The sequence below is a fragment of the Phalaenopsis equestris genome, unplaced genomic scaffold (genome assembly GCF_001263595.1).
Source record: "Phalaenopsis equestris unplaced genomic scaffold, ASM126359v1 Scaffold000387, whole genome shotgun sequence".
In the NCBI taxonomy this organism is placed as follows: domain Eukaryota; kingdom Viridiplantae; phylum Streptophyta; class Magnoliopsida; order Asparagales; family Orchidaceae; genus Phalaenopsis; species Phalaenopsis equestris.
The window spans coordinates 348,593-367,232 of NW_018164829.1; the positions used below are offsets into that span (position 1 = coordinate 348,593).

The following is an 18,640-nucleotide window of genomic DNA, read 5'->3' on the forward strand; positions in this document are numbered from 1 at the left end:
TCTGATTAGGAGAGTAGATGTTTATTCGACTTGTGTTAAGAAAGGCAGAGGTAGACCTAGGAAGACTTGGGCTTATTGTATTAAAAATGATCTTAATTTACTAGAACTAAATGAAAATATGACACTAAATAGGACGCAATGGAGAAAAAGGATTCATGTAGCCGACCCCACGTAGTGGGATTAAGGCTTTGTTGTTGTTGTACTCGTGAAAAAAAATCTAGATTTTTTACTTGCTTTATCTTTTACTTTGGGTTCCAAGGTTTACTCTTTTAACTTTAATGCACATCTTACTCTTAATTAGTGTGTTCGTCTCAGGAGCATTGTTTAAATATAATATAACACATCTCCAGCAGAAATTTACCTTGTCTGAACAGTAGGTGCGTAACATATCCACTATTTTCTGAGTTGGGAAGATGTCTACTCGCATCTGGCCAATATACTACAATCGGCACAGCAATTGGCAATGTAAAGTTCACAACTATCAGAGATGATAGAAAAATATCTATGTGTGCAGCAACATTGGCATCCCCAGCCAGTACCATAAGAGAGTAAACTTTTTATCTTAGCATACACATACAAGCATTCATGTATATAATATTTTCATTTCATTCATCATAGCACGCGTTATTTTCTTATGAGACAATTTTTATTTACAAAGAAATGAATACAAGCAGTGTTATTAAAATCAAAATGTCATGTAATAATCTGATATTTTATAAGAAATTATATGTAATTATTTAATACGAATATTTTGTCCAATAATATGAAGAATCAATGATAGTTTAAATCTCATTGGTAACACATTCATAAATAGAAAATATTACTAAAATTTAAAAACATTTATTTGACACTACGCCCTGATGTAGTGTCAAATAAGTAAGATTTCTCACATTACGAACGGATGCGGGTAAAGAAGTTAGTCCATGAAACAAATGAAACTAATATTATGATAGGATCTTTAAATATAGATATTCTCAATGGTAAATTAATGAAATTAGTTGATATCATGATTCGTAGAGTAATTAATATTTTTTGTATTTAAGAAACTATATGGGTTGGAGAAAAAGTTAAGAAGATTGATAACATAGGTTTTAAACTTTGGTATTCTGGTAAGAATCACACTGAAAAATGGTGTAGGTGTAATTATAGATAAGAGTTTCAAAGATAATGTTATAAAAATTAACAGAGTTGGAGATAGATACATAGCCCTTAAGATTATTATTGATACTAAGAATTTTAATATTATAAGTGCTTATGCTCCACAAATAGATTTAGATATAGGGTCTAAAGATAAATTCTGGAATGACTTAGAAGACTTAAAACAAATCATACTTCTTGAAAAAAAAAATTCATTAGAAGAGATTTAAATGGAAGATTTAAATGGACATGTCGGTGTCGGTACAGTGGTAGAAGATTTCAGAAATATTCATGGTGGTTACGGTTTTGGAGTGACTAATGAAGAAAGTAGAGTCATTTTAGATTTTAATTTAGCGTATGATTTTGTTATTATAAATATTTTATTCAAGAAAAGAGATGAACGTCTTATTACTTATAAAAATGGATCTAATAAAACACAAATTAATTATTTTCTTATAAGAAGATGAGATCATCGAGATTGTAAAGAATGTAAAACCATTCCAAGTGAGCATTTAAGTACCTAACATCAATTATTAGTTCTAGATTTTAAGATGAAGAGTTGTAATATAAAGAATACTAAAACTCATCATTATAAAATTAAATGGGGGAACCTAAAAGACACAAATAAAATTATTTTTAAAAGCAAATTCAAGATTTCAAAAAATTTGGTATTTTTATGAAGAATCAAATGTTGTGTGGGATAAAATAACAAACATTATTAAACAAATAGAAAATATGTATTTGGAGAGTCAAAAAAAAAGTTTCTATAAATAAAAATAGTTGGTGGTAGAATAATAATGTGCAAGAAAAAATAAAATATAAGAAATTTTATAAAAATTGATTTAAATGTAAAAGCTTAGAGAACTGAAAAAAATATCAAAGGATAATATAAAATGGCTCGTTGGGAGTCTAAAAGAACAATCTGTGATGCTAAAAAATTTGTTTTTAGTGATTTTTATAATAGATTAGAAACTAAGAAGGGTAAAAAATATATGTATAAACTAGCTAAACAAAGAGAAAAAAAAAGTAAAGATTTAATTCAAGTAAAGTGTATTAAAGATAAAATCAAAAAATATTTTTCTTAGAAAAAGATATTCAACATAGGTGGGTGAGTTATTTTGATAAACTTTTGAATGAAGTTTCTGAAAATACGATTGCTTCTACAATTCTTCATTTATACGGTCCAACTCCCTCGCCCGCATGTAGATCCACCCAATCCAACCTCCCCTTCCCTTTTCCTTATTTCAAATAAGGCAAGTCCTCCATTATTCTTCATAAAAAGCCTCGAACCAAGCACATAGCACTAAGACTTTTGTTTCCTTCACACAAACAATCCTCTGTGATGCTCCTTCTCTATCCTCTTCTTCCTTCGCCTCACACTTCTGCATAGAGTGCACGACACTATAGCTGCAAGTCACCTCAACATCCTCCTCCCACGAAAACCTTTGTCTTGATCTCGTCTCCTACTCCTTCATGCGACACGCACAAGCGCTCTTGCAGGCTTTCGCATGCGACTAATTCTTACATATGTACGTGAAGGCTCGGCTAGGGTTGCACATATGATGAATCATCTCCTTCTCACCCTCGTCTCTGGCTCTTTTGTTCGAAAGAGAGAACTTATTTGTATCCCCCATCAATACCATCAATATGGTTGCTTGAACAGACAAAACCAAAATTTTGGGGGATTTACATACATAGCAACTAATTCTTATCAATTTACCTATCTCACACAAAAATTTTCATATTTACAAACACCATATAAATAATAGCACTCATTATCACATTTTAATAGTCCAATTCATTTTTCCATCCATGGGTAAAGTGCAATATATGTAAAAGGAAACTTTAGGTACGAGATAAGTAAATTCAAAAGAATTATGTGTTGCGCAGATAATTTCCCTATTTTTTATAAGATTATTACAATCTTCCCTTATAAAAATTTCATCCTTGAAATTTATAAACTTGATAAAAACTAATTATTATGCAGATGAAATATGAACTATCCAAAAATCTTCAAAAAAAAAAATCTAATTATTATTAAGTGATATCAAAAACAGATATAATACATATAACATTTAAGATACATGATAATTTAACTAAACAATCCCCAAATATTTGAAACATAATAATATAAATAAAATAACACCACATCCTAAACACGGTAACATAACTAACAGAACACTCAACTTCTAAAATAAAAATACACAAGGATACTCAACAAATAACTAGCATAGCATCCATATGACAAATCAACCATCAAACTTTACTAGCAAGTACATTAGTAGCAGTAGATTCCCAATGTTCCTAATGAGTTAAAGAATAGTCTTGGGCGATGGTTTTTCCTTGGTTGCTTCTTATAAGTCACTGTACAAACTTCTTTTATCTTCGACTAATCACTTATAAAAGTAAATCCCTCTTGAAAATTTCTCTAGGCTAAATCCCTTCCTAAGTTAGAAGTTGATGTGGATCCCTGAACAGAATTAAGTTGGTTCATCAAGTGATGTCCAAGCTATCTGCATAAGTAACATGCCTTAAAACCAAGTATTCATCACGGTGTAGCTTCCCACACTTTGCATAGGGCTTTGTATTGTTGTTGTCAGCTTGTCTAGTAACTCAATCAACATATGAAATTATTTTATTGACATTAAATCATCCATAATGAATTATTGGTGCCACATCTTCCATGCTCTTCTTCTGCTTGCCCCTAGCTTCACTCCTGACCCTCTCCACTAGAACTTTCAATCAATCCTTCAATCTAGAAAGTAACCAGTGGCCTTCATCCTCTGCATTTGAAATGAGTTTTGGTGCATATGTCAAGAGTATAGTAAACTCAGCTCCATAATGTTTAATCGATCAATATATCTGCACCAACCTAAAAAATTTATCTTGTACATGTCTTCTAGCTGACAGTGGTACAAATCAATCTCTAAATGTTCCCACAAACCCCTAACACTACACCAAGTGACCCGATCAACCACCAAGTTTTACATGAAATTCCCTTTGCCACATCTCTCTACACCTCAAAGACAAATGTAGTAAGGATAACTCTCCTCTCGATAGACATGTCATACCAACTATAATCTTTTTTACACTCATCAACAAGTTTTCAGCCTCCACTTGTTTACCTGCTTCAAAAACAAAGGTGGTCTTATGTCCTCAAAGAGCTTTGAGTACTCATCCTTCTGTGATCTACTATTGGCTTGAGGCTAAGAATTTTTAATTAGTTGCATGACAACATTTTTATTACAGAAAAGATATTAGTACCAATTGTCATATTATAGGGCATATCTCCTATATTATTATTCGTGACTTCTTCCTCTTGATTAATCATAATTTTGAAATAAAAATAAAGCGATCTAATTAGATTGATTAAAACATTCAATTTATATTATTTATAATTTTCTTCAATCATCCTAATGAATTCTTTTGATCAAAACTAAAATATAAATTATCTCTAATACTACTTTTGTGACGGCACACCCGGAAGCTTGAAATTTTCAAGGGGGAATGGATTATTGAATGTTAAAATTAAATTTTATCTTTTCATTTTTTATCAATAATAATTTATAATCCAAATAAATTGAATCAACAAAAATAATTAAATTGACCAATAATAAGTTTGCTTTTTAATTTGTTGTCCTTATCTTTTGTACATATACTCTCTTTTAATATTCATTTTCTATTCAAAAGCTTAAACTTGAAAAATATTAAAGCAATATAATGAGTTACTCAATATAATCCAATTAACCAATTACATTTTTAAACTGCAGTAACCTAAGAAAAAGAAAAAAATATGTATGCTAGTCATTTCCTAAGATGTTCTATAAAATCACATAATAATTTAACCCATATATTCATAATATTTGCTCAACAAGAAATATAGAATTTCTACATGCATCATCTTTTGTTTTACTTTTCAAGGTTTAATTTTTTAGCTTTAATGCATATCTTACTTTTAACAACTAAATCCATCTCAGAAGCAAACACGACCTAACACATTCATGGCTGCTACGTACCCCGATAACAAAGCGGGGTGCATAATAGATCCACTATTGTCTGAGGAGAGAATGTATCTGCTCACCCATAGTTGATATTCTTGCGTTGACATAGCGTTTTGCGATATAAATTTCATAATTTTCTAAAATGACAATAAAATATCTATAAGCACAATACAATAGCATCCTCGGCGTGTTATATAAGGGGATGAACTCCTCTTAATATACACATACAAGTATTTCATATATATATAATTGTCATTTCTTTTCCATAGCACATTATTTTTTATGAGATAATTTGTATTTATTTGTCAATGAATAAATGCAACTCTACTAGAACCTAAGTCATGTAATAATCTAATAGGTGCACCTCTACTAGAATCTAAAGGTCATGTAAAAAGATAGTAACTTAAAAAACTATCGTGAAACTATTTCACATGCATAATTTGTTTAATAATACGAACATAAATAAAATCATAATTGTCTTTAAAAATAAAACATTACTAAAATTTCAAAATACAATTACTCACATTAGCCTTACTTGTTTATCTTTCTCTCCTACAAATCTTCTTTCTTATTGTAATACATAACATTATTATTATTATTATTATTATTATTATTATATATATATATATATATATATATTGAAAAAACTCAATGGCTTAATATCTTAAACAAGAAAGATACAGATAAGTTGTATGAGTGGGCTTAAGAAAAGGCACTCAACCCACACGATACAACACAGAAAATCCCAAAAAAAAAAGATAAGATACATCTAAGATCAAAAAAACAAAAAACCACCAACGCACACAAAAAGCTAGGGACGAGTCAGTTTAGTCCTGCCTCTGCCTCGAGTTCTCGGAAGAGAGCCAGCTAACAAATTTGTGAGGTGTGTACCTTTACCTAAAGTAATCAAAGTATCATCAATCAGATTCCTGAGTTAAAGTAGGTCTCCATTCATTCTTCATCTGAGGATTGACTCATCTGATCAGTGGATGGTCAGACAGGTATGGGGTGTTGCACGTCATGAACCTCATGTGTCTGAGTAACATTAACAACTTGTTCGATCTAATGAGGCGGTAGAGAAGCAAAAGCATGATTGCCACCAGTAACATCACTAATAGGTTGACGCCCGAGTACCATGCTCTAAACCAACTGCTGGAGCAGAGTGTTCAAGAGCAGAAGCATCTAGGGATAGAATGGCTTGGGTATGGTGTTCTTTATCTTAGACAATGAAGGTTTGAATGGGAGGAACATCATCGGGAAAAGCGTTAGGCCGATGAGCAAAGGTATGTACAATATCTGGTCTTAAGTGAGGATACAAACAATAGCAAGTAGTAAGAGCTGAGGCCAAACATACTACAATGAGAGCAATATAGAGAGTGATTCTATTTCAACCTTTTGTCAATACCCAACGTGATTGGATTCAATTCATACCTCATCCGGAACTGGTTGGGTGATATCTCTCTCAACTAACATAAAAGATACAGAGGGTCTGGTGACAGCAAGCGTAAAACTATCAACCTTCAAAGGTTTATCGTAAAAAGTTGCTAAGGAGTATAGAATTTCCAAGTTGAACAGGTGTAGTTTTAACCCCAGAAACTTTATCCAAACAGAAATGATAGGTGGCTCCGCTTTTGGATCAAAGTCCACAGTCCACTTCAGGATTTTAACAAAACGGTTGTCAATCTTGATTATCTTTCGAGAAAAAATACGAATATAATCCGCATCGCGAGATAACTGAATAAGTACATGTCGGTTGTCAAGTAAGTCAATATTTCAACTACCTGATAGCTTCATAGCATCAAAATCTTTTCGAATGATCCCAAATTTTGGGGGACCATAAAGGAGTTTCCCCACTAGAACAAAACTCCAAGAAGACGCAAGAGTACTGGTTTCAACCTCAGAGAGAAAAAGAACATGTTTCTCATTTTTTTTATCAAGCTTTTTAATGAAAGTGTAATCACCACCACCTTCAAAAGCCTCGTGGAAGGATTGTGGAACAATGCAGGACTTACTGATATCAAAACCAGACTCTGAACCTGAAATAGGGCACGAGTGGGATTAGGATTGTCGTCGGCAAGGGCAGTGACATAGGAACGAAGCGTCGAGGCCATCTCCACCAGGCAAGATGACCACGGGCGGAGTTTGGAGCTGCATGCCGAGCCGCGTCAATCAGCAACCCGAGGTACGAGACGACGTGCGAGGACAAAAGACGTAATCAAAACCTCATATTAGGAACAAAAGACGACACGTCAAAACGTAACCAGACGACGTCGTGCAACTTATCTGCAAACACCGACGAAACTGCGAGAGGATGATGACGCGTCAAGCAGGGAAGACGACGTCGTGCGAGCTGTCTGCAAACCCTGAGGCAATAGGAAAAGGAGAAGGCTGGGTGCAAAGCCATTCGTCGTCAAGTACAATGAAACCATTCTTCGTGGAATACGACGAAGCCGACGAAGTGAAAAGGAGAAGGATTTAAAGCCAAGAATCGCCATCAAGTGAAAACTCTGTGTGTATATATATATATATATATATTAGAAGCCCAAGGGCTGATTCTATTGAAATAGAAAAGATACATAAATATTGTATGAGAGGGCTCAATAGAGGCACCCTACTCATACGATCCAAGTACAGTAATGCCCCAACAAAAAATACAGATAGACTCAAAAAATTTAAACATGTAGAAAACAAGTAGCTAGGGACGAGTCGGTTTATTCATGTCTTTTACTCTAGTTTTAGGAGCGGAATCAGATAACAAACTTTGAAGTGTCATGTCATTGCTAAGAGTAACAAAATTATCATCCATTAAGTTTCCAAGTTGGAGTGTGCTCCCAGCTTTCTCTCGCCGAGAAGTGTAAACCTGTCATTCTTCATCTGAAGACTGACTCATGTGATCCTCGATATGATTAGATATTAGAACCGCAGTAAAAAGAAATGCAGTTGTTGTCACAGCGATAGGTTCTAATGTATGTGAAGTGTAAATTGTCACCTCTGCATCTGATACTTCCTGAATATGCTGCAGGGCTATCCTGATTTTCGGTCCGAACATTATCCCTTATAGTATGGTCAGAAGAAGGGATCCTTGGGGCAGATAACAACTTCTGTCTTGTGGTGATTCCCTCCACAGGTTGGTTGTCATCAGGTTTGCTGGAAGCGCATTCAGTCACGTGGGGTGCACTAACAGCATGTTCCTGCTTTTGACTATTGGTTCTCAACTGTGGGTACAATCTAAAACAATTCTCTTGCGGGTGTCCAAACATCTTCTGATGCTTGCAGTAGTAAGGTTTTTGTTCCATAATGATTTTTTGTCAATAATCATTATGAGCATAGCCAAGTCAGACTTCTTCTACATCTAGTAGTGTAATATTTCTTTCGATCAGAATCATTGCAGTAGAGGGCCTTAAGAAATGAACAGTAGATATGTCTACCTGCAAATGTTTTTCAAGGATAGTCTCGATTGCATATAAGATAGATAGGTCAAAGAATTGAAGCTTGAGTTCAGATAATGAAAATCAGATATGCGCAATTGAGGGTTCTTGACTAGGATCAAACACAGGGGTCCATTTGAGCAATTTCATATGATTGCCCTCGATTGTGATGAATTTTTTTAAGAAAATCTTTGTGTAATCTTATTCTATGTTCAGTTGTATCATAACATGTCTTCCGTCGAAAAGACAACCTGATAAGTTCTAACAAGTTTGAAATTTTCAAAAACCTTCCCGATCATAACATGTCTTCCGTCGAAAAGACCCACTTGATATGAGTTAAGAGCAAGCAGATCATTTATCATCAAGATGAGTACTCGTACTTTTAGTCTATGATAATATTTTGATTTTTCTCCATTATTTTGCATTAATAGATACTTATAAAAGCTTTATTTTGATTTTTATGTTCTTTTCTGTATTTATCATATTTTTATAAATGTTTGTAGCTACTTACTATCATGCATTGGTGTATGTTGTATATAGTATATTGAATTGAATATGATTAGCACATGAATGATATGTTTATATTGGTTGTTTGTATGTGCTTAATTGACTATGATGGAGTCACCCTTTTATGGTAATAATGAGGGAACGATAAGATATTCGAGCACGAAAATGAAAGGAAATTAATATTAAAGTACATTAAGTGGTATAACTTTTAGAATGTTTATGTGATGATCTTACAAATATAAAATGATATTGATACGATATCGATATTGTAAAGTTTATTGAATAGCATCTCAAATGTTTATATTAACTTATTTAAAAGCTTGACATGCATATTGTTTTCTTTTCTCTTGTATTAATGTAGTTTAGGAGTATGAGTATTCATTAACTTTATTTAAGGTTAATATTATTTTAAATTAATATTTCAGATTTAATTAAGTGATTAAAAGATGAGCGATAGAAGATAAATGTTTATATAAGACGCGAACAACTAGAAATACGGTAAATTTAATTAGACTATTTTAATTAAATTTGATTAGTGGTTCTTTCATTTATTAAATGTCAAATGAGTTTAGAAAACCAGTTCCTACCATCCGACCATCTGTACCCAACTTAGTTGATTCTAAACGCCTGGCTAGGATGACAAAAGTGATATCAGAGACAAAATTTAGGATTCACTCATGAAATCTTAGTGAAAGAGATAACAAGATAATTATAAGAAAAATTATAAATTAACTCAAATTAATACTTTTATATGTTTGGGCGTAATGATACACCCAAAATTATAGAAGAGTGATAATAAAATGACAAATGTCCTAACCCAGATGATAGCGGCGATGAATAAACTGATTCAGGCGTTCTGATCACAGTCTATCAAAAATGATACAGTTGTTGTGGATAAGTATTTGAGAATTTCTCAATATTTGCATTCACTTTTATTCAGAGAAAACTAAAGACTCGATTGAAACTGACAACTGGTTAATAAGGATAGAGAAGATATTAGATATCATGCCTTGTCTGAAATGAAAGAAGAATATCATTAGCTACTTTTGCGTGGATGGAGAAGCGGAGAGGTGGTTGCGTGGGTAGCGTCAAAACAGGTTGGGGGATATAAACAACATGATGATAAGTTGGGGGGAGTTCGTGGAGCTTTTTAGAGAGTGGTTCATACCCCTATCCACTCAAAGACAAATGCAGGACAAGTTCATCAAGTTAGTGCAGGGAGAGAAGACAGTGATATAGTACGAAGTTGAATTTGTTGCACTGTCTAGATATGTGCCACAGTTGATCGCTATTGCAGAAGAAAAGTGCTACATATTTTTTTCAAGATTAAAGGATTCAATTCGACAGTGGTTGTTGCCTTTAGGACTTGATGAATACTCGGTATTGGTGGAACAAGCTAAAAGAGTGGAGAGCGACTATCAGCTTACTTAGAAGCGTAAGGAGGCGCAAAAGAGGAAAAGTGCTGATGAAAGAGAACATGAGGATGAATCATAGAGATCCAATGGGAGGATTTCCAAAAACAATTTAGGTGGACTTAAAAGGGGGTTCGATTCAAAGTAATGTAGTTACTTGTACCAAATGTGGAAGACAACATAAGGGTGAATATTTGATAGGCTCTAACACTTGCTACTAGTGTCGTTCGTCTTGTCATAAAGCAAGATATTGCCCTTCGCTTTGGACAAAAGAGTACTGAATATCAGAAATCAGGCGGAGCTCCTTCACAGAATACTGCAGATAGACAGAAAATGATAGTCTGCAGCTTCAGTTCCTACCCAAGATCAATCGAGGCAATCTGTTCGACCTCGAGTTTACTACCTCACTCATAGTGAGCCTGAAGAACCCACTCTTGCTAACGGTGATAAGGTTCGATGAGTTTGATGTTTTCTAACATATAAGGGTGTTTTCCTAGCATATTTTTGTGCTTCAATAACTACATGTTATCCGAAGTATAGTCGAGTCGTCTGGTATCGGATCTTTACTTACAGTGATTATTTTTCATCTTAATGAATTACCGCTAGTTTTTATCAGAAAATTAATAGATAGTTTGCAGAGAAACGGCTCGTGGTTTGTTTTTAAATTTCGAGAATGAAATGTTTTATAAGTGGGGAAGATTGTGAAGTCCTGTTTCTATTACTTGGGAGAGGAATCGAAGTGTCGAACAAAGGAGGAAGCGATTAGTCAAGCACCCATAGAGGGAGGGATGAAGCGAGAAGGTCGGGAAGCTGAAGAGGGGAGGGATGAAGCGAGAGGGGTGGGAAGCCAAGAAAGTAAGTTTGCCCTATAAATTGACGAGAGACAAAGGGTGATCGAGAGGTAGAAGCCAACTCTAACAAATTACCAGAAGAGTCCTTCGACACAAACGAAGGAGGAAGGAGCGGCAAGTAACATCAGTGTAGAAGGAGAGCCCGTGCCCTGGCCGATCGAAGAAGAAAGAGGACAAGCGGGAGTTCTCATGTGTGCAGTCAAAGAGTAGAGGAGGAAGAGGCGACGGGTTGAGTTCGTGCATTCGTGCGGAAAGGAGCCGAAGCCAAAGCTCTTGATCCGGATCTCTCGTACAAAGAATGCAAGGAGCCGAAGGAGAAAGGGAATGTTGCATGCGTGAGAGAGGTTTTTCAACCATGAGTTTATTTCAGTTATTTATATATTATATAAGTTTATTATTTAAATGATTAAACTTATGCGCATGTGATTCAGGCTATAAGTTTTACTTCTACATCGAAGAAAGTGTGTCGGGACCAAAGTAATGTTATATTCAAAGAGTATTTTTGTATAAATTAACAATATTTATATTAATACTAATTATAATAATTAAACTTAAAAGTTTAAGTATCAAATCTTATAATAGTGCAATATAACCATAATTGATAATTAAATTAAAATATAATTAAGTAAAATAATAATTGAATATTTTATATTTTATAGGTGATAATTTGATATAAGTAATACAAATTAAGAGCAAGCAGACCGTCTATCATTAAGGTGAGCACTCGTACTTTTAATCTATGACAATATTTTGTACTTCTCTACTGTTTTGCATTAGTAGATACTTGTACAAGCTTTATTTAAATTTTTATGTTATTTTCTTTACTGGTCATATTGTTATGAATGTTTGTATCTACTTACTATCATGCATCAGTGTATGTTGTATATAGTATATTGAATTGAATGTAATGAGCACATGAATTATATGTTTATATTGGCTGCTTAAATGTGTATGGCTAACTATGATGAATTCACCCTTTATGATGCTAGCGAAGGAACGCTAAAGCACCCGTGCATGTAAATGAAAAAAGATATTGCTATTAAGTACACTATTAAGTACATTAAGTGGTACAATTTTTAGACGGTGTTTTTGTGACGATCGTACAGATAAAGAATGATACTGATATGTTATTAATATAATAAGATTCATTCAATAGCATCTCAAATGTTTATATTGATTTATTTAAAAACTTAACTGACATGCATATTACTTTCTTTCCCCTTATATTACTATAGTTTAATAATATGAGTATTCACTAGCATTATTTAATCTTAATGTTGTTTTAAATTAACATTTCATGTTTAATTTAGTGATTAAAAGATGAGCAAAAAAGAGAAAATGTTCATAGAAGACACAGACAACCTGAAATGAGATAAATTGAATTATATTGCTTTAATTTATTTTGACTAGCAGCACTTCCATTTGTTAAATGTTAAATGATTACAACAAACTTAGTTTCCACTGTCCGAACGTCTGTACCCATCTTGGTTAACTCAAAGCTCCTGACCGGGTCGTGACATTTTCTCAAAGGCTCGGTCATCCTTCCCACATGCAGCTCGCCTCTACACATCTTCCTTTGCACAGTCACTCCCTCATCCGCATGCAGAGCCTCTCACTTCTAACTCCCCTTCCCTTTTCCTTCATTCGGTTAAGGCATGACATCATTTTCTCTTCCTTCGTACGAAGCCTAACACCAAGCACACAGCATTCAAGCATTTGTTTCCTTCACACATACAGCCCGCATGGCTCTCTTTCTTTGCCCTCTTCTTCACCTCACACTTCTACACAGAGCACACAATACAACAGCACGAAATCGGCTTGACTTCCTCCTCACACAAGCCGCAGTCTTGCTCTTGTCACCTACTCCCTCACTGAACACGCACAAGTGCTCTGACGGGCCTTCCACATGCAGCTTCTTCTAGCATACACACGCTAAGGCTCGGCCAGGATTGCGCATATGATTCCTCTCCTTCTCGCCCAAACTGTTGACCCTTCGGTTCGTTTATTCCCTGTCGAAACCATCAAGATGGATGCTCAAACCGCAAAAACCAAATTATTATTATTATTATTATTATTATTATTATTATTATTATTATACAAGATTATTACAAAATCACTCCATGTATAAGTTGTTTAGGTTTTAAGAGGGAACACCCTAGTCACCTCCATATAAGTATACTTTGAACATTATTTTCCCAACGATCTAAAGAAAAAACAAGAGAAAAAGGATGGAGGCGCTTAAGGAACAGCAACAGCAGAGAGGCTCCGGGAGCAAGGCCAAGTTAACTGGGAGCTCTGATCGGAAGTTCACCCAATGAGTAAAAAATAAGGCTATTTTGGTTCATTTGTTCAGCATTGAATACACAAATATGAAATCACCCCATCTATAAGTTATCTCTGCTTTATACAGAGAAATTCCTGGTCAACTACTAGTAAATATGAAACTGCTACACTATTTCAGAAGGCTTCGTTCCCATTATTTCCTTACAATTTCCAGTTTCAACCAGTTTAGGCAGCGCAGATCCATCCACATTCAATGCTCTCAGCATACTAGTCTGGCAGCACTCCCCCATGTGATGCACTCAACACAAAATGCTAATCATTCCTACCGGTCCACAAAAACTAAGGTAGGAAACAGAAAACAGTCATTTCCCTGCTGTACATAAGACATATTCCAGGCATGGAAGCTTTTTCCAATGTAAAACATTAAGCTTTTAACATAGAACTAACCATAAGAAAACTGTAACGTGATCAGTTAGAAAGTCAGACAGAGATATTCGTATGGATGGAATGCACACAGAGTCATAACATTATGATTATCTCAAATAAATGTTTCAGTAAGTCCAGTTTTATCACTAAATGCCAAATCCATTACAACACCCCAATCTTCAAAAGATTCATTTGAGATCAGAACACATATTAATAAAGCAAAAAAAAAAAACTATTTAAATGTATTAGACCCCTATTAGCTGAGGAGAATCATGCTTGACTACACAAACATGGATTTCAGTTGAAAAAACTTTGTGCCCTGTTCCAGCTCTAGAGTATGATGCAAGACATTTGAAAACATAAATATATTATTCGAATAATTAATGGCACAATAAAATAGTCAAATCTCAGTTACTAATTAGGCAATACAAACAAATCTTGCAGACGAACCTGCAATACTGGAGTTTCAATTTCAATAAAGCCCCAAGAATCCATAGTTCTGCGTATTTCGGACAAAATCTGCATAAAGAAATCCAATAAATTACAATTTCGTATTAGCAATACATAAAATATAGACAATAAATTCAACGACATAGATTTTCCATATTTGACAAAACATCGCATCTAGAAACAATGCAAAATGAATATAGTTTATCTGAAGTAGTCAAAATCTTCAATTGAGGATAGAGAACTACCAATAGGCACGTCATCAATAAGCATTACAGCTCTAATTTAAGCTTAACATCATCTTGATTGCTTATGTATGTCACCACTTTCCACGAGCACCCCTGATGTAATGAACTCACACGTAGACTTTTTTGAGGTGGAATAAGATTATTTTAACAAATTCTCAAGCTTAGATTAGAGTTAATTTAGGTATAGAATCCATACTTCATATAAATACAAACTCTCATACTTAATGATCCCTCTCATTCATGGAAGAGCATTTTAAATTAAGGAGTTTATTAAGGCTCAAATTTTAGGCAAAGGTTCAATATTAATGTTTGAAATTAATTGACAGGAAATAGTTTCATTAATGAAAGCTTAGCTGATTTAGATCCCCCATGGTTTTATCATCTCAAGTATAACATTGAACTTAGATTGCCAATGTTAGAAGGTTTTCGCCCAAAACATGTATGTAGCTTGATTAGAAATAAAAGGTTCCCTCATCTCAAGGATCTCAGGCACACCATAGAGGAAATGTTGTGTTAAAGATATGCCTTGGAAGTTGACCACTCATGTTCAACCACTTTCCCATGGTAGTTTAGAGGCTCACAACATAAGCGCTTTTTGTTCAAAGGTATAGAATATGATTGACAAAAGCATAGATACATGGCATATACACTAAATATTCACAAGTATCAGCGTGACTAATAGAAAAGTGTCAAATGCATATGAGATTTTTGGCTTATATGGTTTTAGTTGATTGGCTATTTAACACGAGAGCTAACATATATTTAGTTTTTGTGTAGAGGTTAAAATCCACTGGAAGAGCCAAGTTTGTTTATAAAATCTTTGTTAACTTTGTGCCAATCCAAATGATTTAGTACGAGGCTTACATTCACTGGAAGGTTCAATAATTAAACATAGTTTAATAGGCTTGTTGATTTTATACCAACCCAATAAATTAGGATGTAGCTTACATCCATTTAAAGGCACAGAGGAATAAAATAATTTTATTTTAATTTGCCATTTAGGTGTTTTTAAATTCAAGGATCTTTTTGTTATGTGTGTCATAGGTTATAATACGATAAAAGTTATCATAAAAATAAAAAAATAAAAAAATAAGATATTCCTTGACATTATGCTCCAAGGCTTCAGTCAAATAATATTATTAAAATGCTTAGGTGGATGAGTGGCTTGACACTTAGAGACAAAAAAGAAATGAGTGGCTTGACACTTAGAGACAAAAAAGAAATGAATAGAAATGAATATATCCGTGATAGGGTTGGTGTAGCTCCAGTGGCGGACAAGATTAGAGAGAGTCGTCTAAGATGATTTGGTCACAATAACGTCTAAGATGATTTAGTCACAATAAATGTCGACCATTTGATGATCTGATTAGGAGAGTAGATGTTTTAGATCCGACTTATGTTAAGAAACGGAGAGGTAGACCTAAAAAGACTTGGGAATTTATAAAAAATGATCTTAATCTATTAGAATTAAATGAAAATATGACACTGTAGGCGATAAAAAGTGGGATTGGGGGAGGAGTTGCCCGTAGGAAGCTGTCGGTCACCGGAATCGAAATTTCGTCGCCCGTTTCAGAATGACGCTTTAATTTATATATAGATTTAAATTTAAAATCAAATATGAAAATCAAACTGACCTCATATTTTTCATAGTTTAAATGAAAGAGCGCCTCAAACCCTGTATCTATCTCGATGGATAAAAACAAGACTTGAGGATAAGGCTCAATCAAATAAACTAAGAAATACATAACATCTGTTTGGTCTGCGAAACCGTTTTATTTGCCGATAAATTCTCTTATTTAATATGAAAAATTAAATAGGGTTTATTTTAAGCTAGATTCGAAAAAGCTTCCTATAAAAGCAATCCTCTATAGTTAATTACATCTTAAATGACCGAATTACTTAAGAATACTTTCGATAAAAATCAGGAAAAATTATCTTCAAGGACTTCAAAAGAGTGAAATTTTTCAACGAAATCGGACAAAGAGGTGTGAAAGGGGAATGGCTCAAGTTTGGAACATTTATTACAGAATCCAAAGAAAGAAGAACTAGAGGGATGCCACAGATCCAGAAAAGATCCTCGGTGACTTCTCAGTCTACCCTATGGTTTGGCCTCAGTTTTGAGGAGAAATTATTCAAATGTTTCATCCTGCCAATTTTATTTAATTGGGGCTTACATTCGTGTAAAACGATCGCACAAACGGCCCGAAAGATGTGAGGATTTAGGTCGTAACGAACGACAACCTCAGAATCCTAAAACGAGTTAGGGTTTAGATCGTACAACAAAACTATACGAATACCTAACGAAAAGTTGAGGATTTATGTTGCGCTAGGCGAACAACCTCGAAATCCTATGGATTATTGTTTTAATTCTATGAAAGAAATGGTTTAACTGGGGAAGATATGTTCTGCTGTTGAAGATGGTCGTGTTGCCCACCGTGCTAGTTCCAAGCTCCTTGTCGTGACGAGTTTAAATTTTTCAGGGTGTCAGGTTATGATGTCAAATCCAACGGCCATATAGTTGTAGCTCTTCAGATATTATATAAATAACATGTTGAAGTTGCACAGTGTATAGCATAACAGTAGAATATGTAGCACAAAATAAACAGTAGAGTATGAAGTAAAGAAAGCAGTACAACATGTTGTGTAAAGGAAAAGTAAAAAGAATATAGCAGGTAGGTGATTTGCAAGAAAGTAACATGTTGTAAACATAGAACAAACATGTATACCTGGGAGGTCCGCTGTTCCTTAGGTGTAATTGATGCAACAGGTACAAGCAACAAAATTTGAGGAAACAGACTGAAATGTTTTATATAAATGAAAACAAAGAAACGTCATCCAGAAATCTCAAGAAAGATCGTCAAAAAAACTCACGACAAGAGAAATGCGAGGAAATCGACGAATCAACAAATCGATTAAAATCGTAGAAAACACGGGAAAATCTCAAAAAGAGACCATGAGTGCTTTTGTCCAAAAAATTCGATAATACATATGAAAAAGTCCGAAAAGAGGGGACCGCAAGCACTCGGGTCGGGGCTAGGCTCAACTATATATTAGTACTCGAGGGTCGAAGGCTACTCGGTCACCCGGATGTATAAAGCCCGCCACTCAACTAGAAGGGTGTCCTATCAAACCTAACTCAGGAGGGTACTCCTTAGCCCGAACAGATGATCAACAGGTGGAAAATCGATGTTTAAAATGTATTTAAAATTTATATTTTTAGCATGCACATAGGCTTCAAACATGCAAAAAGTGGGTTGTATCAATTTTGTTTGTAGTGAAAAATGTATTTTTGTTTTTTTAAAAAGGTGTATCTGTTCTTATCAAATTTGTTTTTTATCAATTTTTTGAAAATTAATTGTCCACGAGTCAATCGCGCTGTCAGGCATAAGGCTACCAACAATCTAAGAATGTCTGGGTCAGCTCCCGCTAGTCTTGTGTCAGTGAATGATATTGTCATCCTACAGCTCACCGGGTTCCTGAATCAGATCCTGATGAATCCTGAATCGGATCCCGATGTCGTAGAATAACATATCATTCTGCTCTATCTTCGGTGTGTCTTTGTCATCACCGCCCTAAGCCCCAAAACAAAACCAACCTACTTGCGACCTTGCTTGATGGTTTCACGTATAGCAAAAGGCTATACGTGGACACTTATGTATCAGACATAAGCATAAAAAACCGAACCAAAAAGCAAGGAAAAAAAGAACAAAAATAGGGTGAGAGAGGAGGCACTGATGTACCTAAAACACTGAACAGACGGAGGTACCTAAAACACGGACCAGACGGAGGATGGATCAGCCCTCAAAACTCGTAACGAAAAAACCTGAAAAGGAAGACCCAAAGATCCTTAGATCCATCCGAAAATGCATCATTTTCTCACGTTTTCATAAGTGGATCAAC

At 34.5% G+C, this 18,640-nt stretch overlaps 1 protein-coding gene across 1 annotated transcript in view; it reads right to left on the bottom strand.

Moving 5' to 3' along the window:
* Positions 1–18,640, bottom strand: part of LOC110026616 (lysine--tRNA ligase, chloroplastic/mitochondrial) — a 105,401-nt gene that overhangs the window by 53,890 nt on the left and 32,871 nt on the right. Inside the window, exon 6 of the mRNA XM_020727619.1 lies at positions 14,496–14,564. Within this exon, the coding sequence (XP_020583278.1) occupies positions 14,496–14,564 (69 nt within the window). The remainder of the gene's footprint in view (positions 1–14,495; positions 14,565–18,640) is intronic.